This window comes from Dromiciops gliroides, chromosome 5 (assembly GCF_019393635.1).
Source record: "Dromiciops gliroides isolate mDroGli1 chromosome 5, mDroGli1.pri, whole genome shotgun sequence".
In the NCBI taxonomy this organism is placed as follows: domain Eukaryota; kingdom Metazoa; phylum Chordata; class Mammalia; order Microbiotheria; family Microbiotheriidae; genus Dromiciops; species Dromiciops gliroides.
The window spans coordinates 291,140,113-291,154,474 of NC_057865.1; the positions used below are offsets into that span (position 1 = coordinate 291,140,113).

A 14,362-nucleotide genomic window follows, 5' to 3' on the forward strand; every position below is an offset into this window, starting at 1 on the left:
TTGTCAGGGAGTGCTAATTGTAGGCTGGGTGGTCAGGCTAGGCTTCATGGAGATTGAAGATTTGGGTAGGTGGAAAAGAGGCAAGGGGCATCCCAGACACAGTAAGTGAAGGTTTGGAGGCAAGAGTTGGGGGAAGAAGTAGGGACCCGGAGACCAGCCTGCCTGGCATGCACAGCCCTTTATCTGTATGTTTACCCGCATCCCTGGGTTCCAGCCATGGCCTCCTGCCACCTTCCAGGGTAGCATAGAATTGGGGACTTTAGAAAATGTATCTAAGATTTATCATTCTACATTACTCAACTTTGTTGTGGAAGCAGAAAGTGCCCTCTATTCACTACTAATGCAACTCTAAATAATTCATCTAGTATCTTAGATGCACATGGGTGTCATCCTGTCCAACCCTGTGCCAACCTCCTGTTCCCTCACTCCCAAAGGCCCCCAATCACAGGTCCCTACTGGAGTTTGGGGGTATTCTCTCTCACCAAATGCACACATGAATTCTTGGGGTTACCATCCTACATCTTGTGGTCATTCACCTTCCCTCGGGATTTCAACATTCTTTTTTCTCTGGCAGGAGCTATAATTCTTCATTACTATCATTTCTTCTTCTCCTTTCCTTATCTTGCTTCTTTAGGCCACCTTACTCTTCCCAAAGCAGCCACCTCCTTAGAATGTTGCCACATTCCCTCCAAAGCAAAGTTTGGAAAAGGAAAGAAAAAAAGTTTAAGTTCTGAACTTAGGAGGACCTGAGTTCAAACCCGGCCTCAGACATTTGACACTTAGTAGCTGTGTGACCCTGGACAAGTCACTTAACCCTCATTGCCCCCCACAAAAAAGTTCTGAACTTTATTCTCAGATTTTATAGCCTTGGACCCTTCTTGGTTCTTGCCCAGTTCTAACACATTCAGTAAGTGAAACTCTTAGTTACTATAACACTCTGGATGGTCTTTTCCATTTAGAGTATTTCAAAAATTTGTTTTTGATAATTTGTAGTTCATCTTCTGAAAAACTGTTAGTTCATAACCTTTAGCTGTGTATTTGTTGGGGAAATGTTCTTGGTCTCATATATTTTTGTAAATTTATCTACATGTCTTGGATCGTATCAGAGATATTTCATTTTCCCCCCAGTTGACTGCTTCCCTTTTCATCATGGCTGCATTGATTTTATTTGTATAAAAGCTGTTTCATTTTATGCAATCCAAATTGTCTGTATTATCTTGGTTAATTTTCCACTGACCTTAGGTCTGAAAGATACCTTCTCCCATTTTCCTCGAATTTTCAAAAAAAAAAAAAAATGGTGCGGCTCTTTTTTATTTAAGCCACGCATCCATTTGTTGGCTATTGTGGAATGTGGTGGAACATGTTGCTCCTACCCTGATTTCCAACTTCTCCTTTTCCAGCCTGTCACCAATCACAATCCCTGGATGTTGCTGTACTTCATCTCCTTCCTGCTCATCGTCAGCTTCTTCGTCCTCAACATGTTTGTGGGTGTGGTGGTGGAGAACTTCCACAAGTGTCGGCAGCACCAGGAAGCGGAGGAGGCGAGGCGCCGGGAGGAGAAGCGACTCCGGCGGCTGGAGAAGAAGCGAAGGAGTAAGGCCCAGCCTAAGTGTGCGTTGGGTTCGTAGGCTGAGGTTTTCCCAGCAAAACCTTCTCCTCTTCTCTATTCCTCCCGCCTCCCCCAAGTTTCATCCATTATGCCCTTTCCCTCGCCTGGGCTTCGGAGGTGGGGAGGAGAGGAGGGGCCGCTGTGATCCAGCCCTACTCAATTCCACGAGCATTTATTAGGCACATTTATTAAGTGCCTAGGTGCCTTCCATTCCAAATATCGTCTTAGCCGGGACTTTGAAGGGCTGAGGAGCCCCAGGGGCGCCAGTGCCTACCAGCCTCCTCTTGTCTCTTGGATAGAACCCTTGCTCCATTTTGCTGGTACACAAGTGAAGAAGCAGAGAGATCGAAGCCCTGACATACTGACCGCTGGCCTTCGGGTTGGGAGGGAGGTATTTGCTGATGAATAGGAAAGATAAACTCCAGTTCCCCTTGAGTCTCTGCCCCAGGCTTTCCAAAGATCCCAACTGTGGCTCTGGAGCCATCTTCACTGGGAAGACCAGCCCAGCTTCCTTCATTCAGCTGAGGAGAGGCAGTTGAATTGGCCTGGTCCTTCCATTGTCTTCCTCTCCTCTCCCACCTCCAGCCCAAGACAGGGGGTCTCCATTTCCTGCTTGTTCCTGGTCCCTCCCTTGAGCTTGTCTTCTCATTCATGGTCTTAGTTCATTGAGGCATGATCTGATCCATCTCCACAGATTGTCCTGGACTAGCTAACTCTTCTACTCCTTCTGATCCCTCCCTCCTCCCCCTTTTCCCTCTGTTTTTTTCTTGATCCCCTTTTTTCTATCCTTCCTGGTTCCTCACCTCCTGTGCCCCTCCTCTCTCTTCTGCCCCATGTCCGTCTGGGGTGGGTCCCCTCCCCTTTGCCTCTGCAGAAGCCCAGCGACTCCCATACTACGCTACCTACTGCCCTACCCGGCTCCTTATTCATTCTGTCTGTACCAGTCACTACCTGGATATCTTCATCACCTTCATCATCTGCCTCAATGTCGTGACCATGTCCCTGGAACACTACAATCAGCCCATGGTAAGTGGACCCCAACCCACACCCACTTCCATCTCTCTAGGTTGTAGGAGACGGAGCACAGGGCAGTAGCAGGAGCACTGGCTGGTTTAGGAGTCTGAGGACCTGAGTTCAAATTCCACCTATGATGTTTATGTAACATTTACTAGCCATGTGATCTCAGGCAAGCCATTTAGCCATCTTGGGTCTCAGTTTCTTTATCTCTAAAATGACAGATTTGGACTTTGGGGTCCCTTCCAGCTCTATGACAATCATAAGACACTTTCCTTTCTCTGTGCCTCAGTTTCCCATATCTAAAGTGAGGGGCCTGGACTCGTTGGTCTCTGAGGTTCCTTCTAGTTCTATATCAGTGACCTTAGGATCCCACAATCTCTAAGCCAATGGTAGTATCAGGATTAGAACCCACATCTCCTGATGCTGAGTCTAGTGTTCTGCTTTGTGACTGTATTTGTGTCTTTTAACGCTATGCTCTGAACATCAAGTCTAATCATTCATTAAAATGCAACAAACATTTATTAAGCACCCACCGTATACAAAGCCCAGCATCAGGCATGCAAAAATTGAACTAGTATAGGCTCTGCTGTCAAGGAACTTACAAAAGACCAGAAGGGAGGAGGAAAGGGATGGAAAAACACAATTTGAGGACAAGAGAACGTGAGATAAGTACAGAGGCTAGTTCCTACTCTGTAACACTAATTCTTACCCTGGGCTGGATACTGGGGTTATAGATACCAAAGCAAAAGATTCGATGCCTTTAGGAGCTGAGGCCAAGGCCCCAGAGAGATTTGAGGAGAGAGGCATCAGTGAGGGCTTTGAAGATAGAATGCTTGGAGATATCGGCATCTGAGCTCAGACTTAATTGAAGGGAGGAACTTTGAAAAATTAAGATGAGGCCAGAAACAGAATCAGATTAGAAGAAGAAGAGATCCCAGAGGCCCCCCTTATTTTACAGATGAGGAAACTGAGGCCCATAGAGAGGACAGGATTTGGCCAAGATCACAGAGGAGGGGATCAGTGTCATAGTGCAGAGATGGCAAGTGTCCAAGGTGGGATTTGAACCCAGGTCCTCTCATTCATGGGGTAATAGCACTAGAGCTGGAAGGGACTTCTGAGGCCCCCTTGTCTAGCCCCCTCATTCTACAGGAAATTGGCCCCCAGGGTGAAATCACTTGCCCATTCCCTTAAGTAAATAAATGGAAGAAGCAGGATTTAAACCCAGGCCAACTGACTGTTGCTTCCAAGCTCATCCCAGGTCCTGGTCTCAGTGGAGAACATTGGAAAGACTTGGAGATAGAAAATGGAAGGGGATAGGGTGAGAAAAAAGCACAGGGGATGGAGCCCATCTCACCTGCGGCTTGGCACCATAGACTACAGGGAATGTGGTCCACACATTTCTGGGAGGATCCAGGACGTAAAAAGACAAGGTCATGTGGAGTGATCTGAGGAGGGGCTGGAATCTAGGAAGACTTCGTGGAGCTAGTGATGCCTGACGTGGCCTTAGGGAAGATAGGAAGAGGGAAAGATAAAGATGGAGACTCTGCCCACCATGGGAAGATGACATATCAGGTTCAGGGAAATGTTAGGAGTCTAGTTTGGCTGAAACAAAGTACACAAAGGGACAAGGAGACAATGGAGAACGGTCTGATAGAGCTGGATCTCACATAGCTCCCACCCACCTTCCTTCTGAACTCAAATGATCTCCTGTGTGATGGGCCTGGGTCTCTCTCATGGCTTAGAGGGGAAGGGATGAGCCATTAGCCATTATCAATCTACAAATAGATGAGAGTTGTCCATGAGAATTTTTGAGGGCTCATTGTTTATTTCTTATCTAGATAATAAGATCAGAAATGGCCCGGTGGGCCATCCCATGCCCAGCTGGCCCAGGAGTCTGTCTCTGGCAGGGGGCATTAAGGGATGTGAAGCATCCTTTCTTGACATTAACCTCAGGGGTTAGCGATGTCTCCAAATGTGCAGCGCTCACTCTGCTAATGAGCATTCCCACGTGGCTGGGGGACGGAGGTTTGATTGGGCAGGGAGTGAGGGGGTAGAGGGTGATAGGCAAGGCTGGCTCTGGGTGAAGGATCAAGCCTCTGGCTGAGCTGGCGAGGGAAAGCAGGGCTGTTGTCATCCTTCAAGGGGCAGACAGGGGGCTGGGCAGAGGGTCTGAGGAGCTGCAACCAGGACAGAGGGCAGGGAGCAGGAAGGGCCAAAAGGCCTGCAGGGAGGAATTACTAGAGGAACTTTCAAGAAAAAGAGCTAATTTTCCCTTCATGACAAATAAACAGGAGCAGAATGCTGCCCTTTGACCCTCTGCTGAGGCTGCGGCACTTGTGTTCTGCCTTCATAGACATTCTGTGAAATTGTCTGTGTGGTGGGGAAAAATAGTCTGCCAAGCAGCCTTAAATGAGAAAGTGGGGAGGAAAGAGAAAGACAGACAGAGAGGAGAGTGAGAGCGAGAGACAAAAACAGAGACAGAGAGAGACAGGGAGAGACACAGAGAGAAGAAGGAGAAGGAGGTGAAGAAGGAGGTGAAGAAGAAGGAGAAGAAGAAGAAGAAGAAGAAGAAGAAGAAGAAGAAGAAGAAGAAGAAAGGAGAGAGGGAGGGAGAGAAAGAGATGCTTAAATAGAGAGAAGAACAGAAACAGAAGAGGTGCAGAGAGAAGTTATCAAGGATGTGATAACCTGTGAACATCAATCAACATTGATTAAGCACCTACTATGTGCTAGGTACTTTGCTAAGTGCTGGTGATACAAAAAGAGGCAAACCACAGTCCCTTCCCTTAAGGAGCTCACAAACTAATAGACTAGATAACATACAAAGCAAGCCCACATACAGGACAAATAGAAAATAATTGAAGAGGAAAAGCACAGAATTAAGGTGTTAGGGAAGTCTTCCTATAGAAAGCAGAATTTTAGTTGGGATTTAAAGGAAGCCAAGTATTCCAACCAACTGTGACTTCTTTGTGCAAAACTCAGTCCATATGCAGAGCCCTCTCTTCAGCCCCCAGTGTCCCCACCCTTGGTCCAGTACTGAAGCTTCCCTGGTCATGGTGTTAAAAACTACTGACTGCCAGGTTCCTTTAACCTCTTATCAACCAAGAGAATAGGAAAGGGACCAGCAAGGATTGACAAGTAAAAGTATTGTTAGTTTTGTGACATAATCCCCTGTGTCCGAGGCCTCAGGTAGCTTATAGCTCAGTCCAACACACAAGACTTTCCTAAAAACACACATAGAAACAGAAACGTGGGTGCCCAGGGAAAGCATCATAGGAAGACCAAACTCTCTGGAATTACACTGCCCTGCCTTAAAGAAATATCACTTGATTCTCTTGTATTTTGTCTTGTCAGTAAACCTTGTTAAAAACCTTGGTATAGGGGCAGCTAGGTGGCACAGTGGATAGAGCACCGGCCCTGGAGTCAGGAGGACCTGAGTTCAAATCTGGCCTCAGAGACTTAACACTTACTAGCTGTGTGACCCTGGGCAAGTCACTTAACCCCAATTGCTCTGCAAAAAAACCCGAAAACAAACAAACAAACAAAAAAAACACAAAAAAACTTGGTATAAGGATGAGTTAAAGGAATATCAGCCCACAAGCCTGGTCTTTCTCTGCCCTTATTTACTGCTTCAGACACACAGAAAAGTTGATGTCTTTGTTCGAGCCACCTTCCTGTTCCCACAGCTCAGCTGTCCTGCCTCCCTGGTGGTGCTAACAACCTCAGGTGCAGAGAGCCCATGTTCTACCTCTATGCAGCTTCCTCTTCTAGGGGATCTCACCTGGGATCCACATGTCTGGCAGTGCCTGGGGCGAGCCATTGACCAATCCCTTTCTCACCTCCAGTGCCCTGCCTGGCCAACTCAGAGGACAGTTAGTGCTGTGGGATGACTCACGCCTCTTCTTCTCACCCCACAGTCCTTGGAGATTGCTCTCAAATACTGCAACTACATGTTTACCACGGTCTTTGTGCTGGAGGCCATGCTGAAACTAGTAGCATTTGGGCTGAGACGCTTCTTCAAAGACAGGTGAGTAGACCGGACCCCACCCCCACCCCCACCCCCACCCCATGATGGGAGGGAGGAGCAGAGAAGCAAACCTGGGAGGAGGCAGCATCAGTGCCGGCTACAGGGTTATGGGGGTAACCTCATTCTCTCCTCCCCCTCCTTAGAGCTCCCCATGGGGCCTAGGAGAAAGCAGTGGGACCAGAGGGTGACCAATGGCGTTATCCCTCACAGACAAACATCTTATCCCATATCCGTCTATAGAATACTCTATGCTTTCTCTCTGAAGCCTAGCCCAGGTATGAGAAGCAGTGTGGCCCAGTGCAGAGAGTGCTGGTCCTGGGGCCATCAAGATCCTGTTTCAGACCACATCTCTGGCACTTGGGTAACCCTGGGCAAGTCATTTCCCCTTGAGCATCAGTTTCCTCATCTGTACGGTGGGGCTGATGGTACCTGCCATCCTTCCTCACAGGGATGTTGTGAGACTCGAGTGAGATAATGGATGTAAAGTGCTTTGTATTTCACAATACCATGTGGGCTTTGGTTCTTACTTTTGACACCTCCTCCAAGAAGCCTTCCCTGATTGCCTCTCACTGAAAGTGGCCTCTCTCTCCTGGGCTCTCTCATTGCACTCTGCCTGGGCCTCTCCCCAGGGTCACCCAGTGAGCCAGGTCCTGATAGCCAGCCCTGGGTACTTTCCAGGGCACCATCCTTGACACCTTAGTCATTTCCTAGCCTTGTGCCTAGCCTTTGACGGAAAATCCAGTCTGACTTAAGAGCAAAGGATCAGAGATTTCAAGCTAGAGGAGGCCTTCAGAGGGGGAAACTGAGGCCCAGGGAGGTTAAGGGGTTCAGAACCATGGATATGGACCTGGAAGGGACCTTTGAGGATCTCTGGGCTAAGCCTCTCATTTTATAGAGGAGGTGTGAGACCTAAAGAGGGAAGGTGCCTTGCCCCAGGTCAGTCACACAGAGAGAGTGGCAGACCCAGGATTTGAACCCGAGTCCTCTGACTCTTCCCATTGCTCTCCCAGCGGGCAGTCACTTCCTTGGGGTCTCCAGCCTCTGACAGGGGCGCAGTGGTCCAGGGACTAGACCACTGATGGGAAAGAGAGGAGGGCTAATGACCAGGGTCCTGGATGCTGGTTGGACTCTCACCCTCCGCTGCTGTACTGCCCAGGCATAAGAGCTTGGTGCCTGGACTAAAGGTCTGGTGCCATGTTCTGGGAATGGCATTGACAAGTAGCAGAGCCTCCAGAGGCTGGTGAAGGGACTGGAGGGCAGAGCCTATGAGGCCCTTGGAAAGAATTCCCGGAATGGAGTGTGGTCTGCCCTGCCCCATCCGCACCCAGGGATGTGGGTAAGCTGGAGGCTGCAGGTCCTGAGTCCATGCCTCCAGGGCCCATGAAAGGAATCCGGGATGTTTAGCCTGGAAAAGAGGAAGCGGGAGATGTTACCGTTGTCTCGAAGTATTTGTGCACGAGGCTTCAGCCTTGGTGCTCTTGACCCCGGAGGGCAGAACTGGGAGAATGAGTTATGTAAAAAGTTGTGTAGAGAGGCAGTTTGAGGTCAGCAGAAAGGAACAATTGCTGAGGATCAGAGCTGCCCAGAAATGAGTGATGAGTTACTCCTCGCCCAGGGATTTTTGGTGGAAGCTGGGGGACCCCTCATTAGAGGCTGCACAAGACCCTCCCACACCTTGGGGGGTTCCAGTCTGGACTCTCGGTTTGGCTGCTGGACTTAGCCCCAGCACCTCAAGCTCAGCCTCTTCCAAAGCTGAAGGCTGGGGTGTGGTGTCTGGTCACTGGCTTCTTATGAGGAAGAGGCATGGATGAGACCTGTTTCCCTGAGGGTGGGACAAGTGGCTGGAGGGAATGGGAAGCTCCCAGCTTTCAGCCTAATATAAGCGGGAAGTGGCTGACTTAGAGTGACGGCTGTCCCAGAGTGGAATGGCTGTCTTTGAATGTAGAGGACTCCCCAGCGATGAGATCTTCATGAGCAAATTGACCACATGTAGGGATGTTGAAAAGCTGTGTGGTCACGGCCAAGCCTCTTCCCCTCTCTGGGTGGGCCTCAGTTTCTTCACCTGCAAAATGAAGGCATCTGGACTCAATGATCTCTAAAGTGGTATTCTGTGATGGAACAAAGGAAAGAGTCCTAGGGCCTGGGTTCAAATCCTGATACAACCACTTATCTCGGTAACTTTGGGGGAGTTAGTAACTTAACCTTCCTAGGTCTCAGTTTCCCCATGGGGTGTTGGACCAGATGGCTCTCGATGGTCCCGAGATCCATCATCCGATGAAACAAGTGGCTCATTTCTGAAGTCCTGTCTGGCCTTAAATCCATGAGCTGATGGAAGTCCCCGAAGCCTCTAAGGTCTCCCCCACCCCTAACTCTGCGCGCTGTGGTTATGGCGTTCTGAGTGGCTGCTCAGGGACTGGCCGAGGCAGATGCTCTCAAAGCAAAGGTCCTTAGAGGTCAGTGATGACTGTTCCTGACTCAGGGTCGCTGATATGGCTCTGAGCCCATTGTGTCCCTGCCTTCTGTCCTGGGCATTCAGGTGGAACCAGCTGGACCTGGCCATTGTGCTCCTCTCGGTCATGGGCATCACCCTGGAGGAGATCGAGATCAACGCCGCCCTGCCCATCAATCCCACCATTATTCGCATCATGAGGGTGCTGCGCATCGCCCGAGGTGAGGAGGTGCCAGGGGGGGCTGGTCATGGGAGGCAGCAGGTGGATGGAGGCCCCCCCACGCTCAAGCAGCCAGCGCCCTCAGGTGTCCTCAGAGGCCCTGCACTACACCCATATTCCTGAGCACGGGAGAGGAGATAGAGGGCACATGAGGGGCTACAGTGTGGGAAGCCCCAGTGCCCCCTCTGGGGGGGGGAGGTTAGAGCCTCCCTTTCCATGGCCTTTGTAGGTGTTAAGAATGGAAGGTGATTTGTTTTCTGGGCTTGGCAAACACTCCATTGTAGTGTGGTTGGGGGAGGTATGTGGGATGGAAAGGGCACCCATAGGAAAAGGGAGCAGTTTTAGGAATGGGGTATAAATGAAGAGCAAGAAGAGCATGGAGAAGAATGTGTTACTCTGGGCAAGTCATTTCATAGCCATGGGTCTTAGTTTTCTCCTCTCTAAACTAAGGGGATTTGGACCCCAAGAGTCCTGTCTGGCTCCAAATCTATGATCCTCTCTGGGAGTCAGCTTCCTTATTTGAAAAATGAGGAGACTGAGGGGCAGCTAGGTGGAGCCGTGGGTAGAGCACCAGCCCTGGATTCAGGAGGACCCTGAGTTCAAATCCAGCCTCAGACACTTAACACTTACTAGCTGTGTGACCCTGGGCAAGTCACTTAACCCCAATTGCCTCACCAAAAAAAATAAAAAAATAAAATAAAAATGAGGAGATTGGACCAGATGACCTCTAAGATCACGTATTGCTCTAAATCTCTGGGAGGAGGGAAGGCTATGGAGCCCTGAGGGGGCTTGTATGGGAAGGAACAAATGGAAAGGGAGGGGCTGGGGGGCAGGGCTTACTTTAGAGGAGGAGAGAGCGCCCTGTGGGAAGACTCGGTTACCTGGGCATATGCTCACTCACACACACACTCATTCCCTTTCTCTGTGTCCCTTTGGTTATAAACATGCAAACAGTTTACCCAGACTCAGACATTCAAATTTCGGCTTCCCCTTCCCCTTTTGTATTCACACAAACTCACACATGCAGGCAGTTAGAGGTCACTCCTGGCCTTCTCAAACCCTGACCGGCTGTTTGGCTCTCCCCTCAGTGCTGAAGCTGCTGAAGATGGCCACAGGGATGCGGGCCCTGCTGGACACAGTGGTTCAGGCTCTCCCCCAGGTAAGGCAGTCCTCAGCCTCTACCCCAGAGCACTGACTCAGGCCAGGTGGCCCCAGAATAAGTAACTCCCCTGCTGTGCCTTAGTTTCCTCTTCTGAGAAATGCCAATGAAAAGTCTGTTAGTAAAGGGTATATGGGCTTAAAGTCAGGAGAGACCTTGGCTTGAATCCTACCGCCTACACTTAACTCTTTGAACTCATTTTGACAGCCACAGTCTAAGAAGCAACATAAGGAGCACCAGTCCACAAGCCTGGTCTTTCTCTGCCTTTTATTTACTGCTTCAAACACACAGAAAAGCTATGTCTTTGTTCAAGCCGCCTTCCTGTTCCCACAGCTCTGCTGCCCTGCCTTCCTGATGGTGCTAACAACCTTGGGAGCAGAGAACTCGTGTTCTACCTCTATGCAGCTTCCTCTTCTAGGGGATCTCATCTGGGACCCACATGTCTGGCAGGGCTTGGGGCGAGCCACTGGCCAACCCCTTTCTCTCCTCTGAGAGACTGTTTCCTTATTTTTAGAATGATGATAATATCTATAGTATCTACTTCTCGTGGGTGGCTGTGCAAATGACATGAGCTAAATGCTGATAAAGTATTTTGTAAACCTTAAAGCTCTAAAATAATATATTATTTTTATTATTGTTTTTATTTATAGTATTGATGCAGTAGTGGTGGTGGTAGTAGTAGTAGTGGTATCTTCTCTTCAAAGGAGCTTAGAGAGAACTATTCCTGCAACAAATTACACTCCTTTTTTTATCTTATGTTTCATGTTCTTCAGGCTCCTGTTCAGGTGGATAAAACAGTTGGGTTTTTTTTGGGGGGGGGGGTCAGAACTAGTTTATTTTATTTTTTTTTAATCATAAAAGTATTTTATTATTTTCCAGTGACATGTAAAGATTGTTTTCAACATTTGTTTTCATAAGATTTTTAGTTCCAACTTTGTCTTCCTCCCCCCTCCCCAAGACAGCAAGCAATCTGATATAGGTGATCTATGTGTAATCACATGAAACCTATTTCTGCATCAGTCATGTTGTGAAAGAAGAATCAGAACAAAAGGGGAAAACCTCAAAAAAGAAAAAAGCAGAAACAGTCTGGTTCAATCTGTATCCAGATTCCACAGTTCTTTTTTCTGAATGGAGAGAGCATTTGCCATCATGAGTCCTTTGGAATTGTCTTGGATCATTGTAACCGTTGCTTTTGTAATTGAATAAAAGTAATGGGATACAAATTCATCTTGAGTAGGCTTGATGCATAGCAGATAAGATGATAAGGATGACATAGATCTCATTTCTCCCACATGGTTTTGATTTCTTCTACTAAGTCTATAGATTTTGAGAGTTTTTAATTCCATATAGATTAGAGATTCCACCTATTTGGCGTGGTGACATCTAATAAAATGTTGTTCTAAGGGTTTTTTATTGGTCACATGTCTAGGTGCCGATGAGTGACAGTTTCATCAGAAAAGGGGAAAGGTGCATGCTAAGAACAATTCAATGTGTTAAGGATCTTGAGATTTCAATGATATAGATATTTCCTCCACTACTGCAGATTTCAATCCCTCTATACCTTGGTAGAGAGTTTTGATGAGTTGCCTAAAAACTCACCACCAGTCTGATGAGAAGTCTCCCCACATTAAGCTCAGCTAGTTTTGAGATACTGGACACATAGGTTAATCCCTTTCCTGCCAGATGTTCAAAGACCCAGAGCTAGAAGATGGGAAAGTAGGAAGGGACCAGGTGGGGAAGAGATTTTCACCATGGGGGTGGTCTCTTCACAGACAGTCATCTCACAACCCTTCTATCAGCTAACAAGCATTTATTAAGTGCCTACTATGTGCCAGGTATTTTGCTAAACACTAGGGATACAAAGAGAGGCAAAAGACAGTGTGTCCCAAACTGGATTGCAGGAGTCAAGGGTGAGAGTGATGGGTAAAAAGACCGTCTGTTGATCCAGGGATCATCCTCCTCTGACATTTGTGTGTGACCTTGGATGAGTCGTTTTTATCGACCTTGGCCTTAGTTTCCTCATGTGTAAAATGAGGGGGCTGGACTATTTGACCTCCAAGGTCCCTTCCAGCTTTAGGTCTGTGACTCTATGGTTCTCATGGCCAAAGGAATCATTCAGAGAAAAATAATGGTGGAAGCCATGAGAATGGAAGAGAGGAAGAGAGAGATCTATGCAGAGGGACAGTACAAAGCCTTAGATTCTGGGGTAGGTGAGGAACCATGGGAGATAGAGGAGAGGGGGTCAGGAAGGGGCACGATGAATAGACAGCTGGCCTTGGAGGCAGGAAGCCCGCTTTGAGGCATGCTGGCTGTGGGACCCAGAGTAAATCAGCCTCAGGGCCTCATACACTGGGGAGTGGGCGACCTTCTACACTATAGAGGAAGCTTCCGCCCTCCAGCAAAACCACAGCTCACGTCCAAAGTGAGCCGACCAAGAGAGGTACCATAGCGGTGGGAGGAAGGGGCCCTTCCAGTGACCCAGCAAGCATTTATTAGGCACTAACCCTGTCGGGTTCTGTCCTGGGGCCTGGGGAGACAGACAAAAGACCTCCAGGAGCGGGGGTTCTATCTGTTGGAGGACACGAGCACAGGAGTCCTGAAGCCTCCCTGGCCCTGCCACCTGCTCAGCTGGCCCACTGCCCTTCCTAATGTGTCCGTGTTTCTTTCAGGTGGGAAACCTGGGTCTTCTCTTCATGCTTCTCTTCTTCATCTACGCTGCTCTGGGCGTGGAGCTCTTCGGGAAGTTGGGTAAGTGGGGGGATGGGCAGGAGAGAGCAGGAGGAAGTGGGGTAGGGGAGCAATTTTCCCTTTCTGTTGCAAGGTTAGCCACCTACGTGGCTTGAGTCCCAGGCTGAGAAGGATTGTCCCCTTCTTTCTGAGCAAAGTTTAGAGACCTACCAAGGTGCCCTCTCAGAGGGGCCGCTTGGAGCCCTGGCTTGGATAGGCCAAGTGCCCAGGAGCAACCACTCTGCTTCCTGGGACCTCGACTCATTTCTGTAAAATCAGGGGGATCTCTGAGGGCCCCTCCACTTCTAGGTCTTATGACCTTATGATTTCTCTTAGTTTGGGATTGTTGAAAAAGAAAACATTGTTTTTGTGCTGGGAGATGGGAGGTGGTTCCCTTTAGATACTCTAGGAAATCTGGGGTAGAAGAGATCTTGATATAATCTCTATAATATCATGGCACCCGCTGACGGTGTTTACCTCAAAGGTGGCCTTAACCCAAAGGGCAGAAAGCCCTGAACAGCTGAAGGCAGCACGCGACTCTGCCCTGGCTACTCAGTGATTCTTAACCAGACCATTCTCTTCTTTGGGCCTCAGTTTCCTCATCTGTAAAATGAGGGAGTGGGACCAAATGACCACCGAGGTTCTAACCGGCTCTGGATCTGTGGTCTTAAATGTTTGTGGGAGGGGAGGCAAGACAGAAATGGAGAGACACACACAGAGAGAAGGGGAGAGGGAGAGAAAAAGGAGAGAGACAAGAGAAAAAGAGAAAGAGGAGAGAGAGACAGAGAGGGATGGAGAGAGAGAAGAAGGAGAGGAACAGAGACAGAGAGAGGAAGAGAAGAGAAAGAGGAGAGACAGAAAGGGAGAGAAAGCGGGAAAGAGAGAAAGAAAAGGATAGAGAGAAAGAGGGAAGAGAGAGGAGAGAGAGGAGGAAGAGGGAAACAAAAAGAGGAGAGAAAAGGAGAGGGGAGAAAGAGAGAGAGAGAGAGAGGGAGAGAGAGGGAGAGAGAGGGAAAAGAGAGCGAGAGAGAGGGAGAAGAGAGCGAGAGCGCCTGAGTGCCCTGGATTTGGCTTCAGAAGACTTGAGTTTGACTCCCAGCTTCGCTCCTTATTATCTGTGCGACACTGGGCTAATCCCTTCCTTATCTGGGCTC

The 14,362-nt window shown here is 48.7% G+C and overlaps 1 protein-coding gene across 4 annotated transcripts in view; it reads left to right on the forward strand.

The window, feature by feature from the left end:
* CACNA1I (calcium voltage-gated channel subunit alpha1 I) overlaps nucleotides 1-14,362 on the forward strand; it is a 226,568-nt gene that overhangs the window by 189,863 nt on the left and 22,343 nt on the right. For 2 of the 4 annotated variants that reach the window (XM_043966183.1, XM_043966184.1), the window contains exons 25-30: nucleotides 1,401-1,620; nucleotides 2,484-2,635; nucleotides 6,544-6,653; nucleotides 9,190-9,323; nucleotides 10,411-10,481; nucleotides 13,151-13,229. In XM_043966183.1, the coding sequence (XP_043822118.1) occupies nucleotides 1,401-1,620; nucleotides 2,484-2,635; nucleotides 6,544-6,653; nucleotides 9,190-9,323; nucleotides 10,411-10,481; nucleotides 13,151-13,229 (766 nt within the window). The remainder of the gene's footprint in view (nucleotides 1-1,400; nucleotides 1,621-2,483; nucleotides 2,636-6,543; nucleotides 6,654-9,189; nucleotides 9,324-10,410; nucleotides 10,482-13,150; nucleotides 13,230-14,362) is intronic. The other 2 variants (XM_043966185.1, XM_043966186.1) reach the window with 1 other exon arrangement.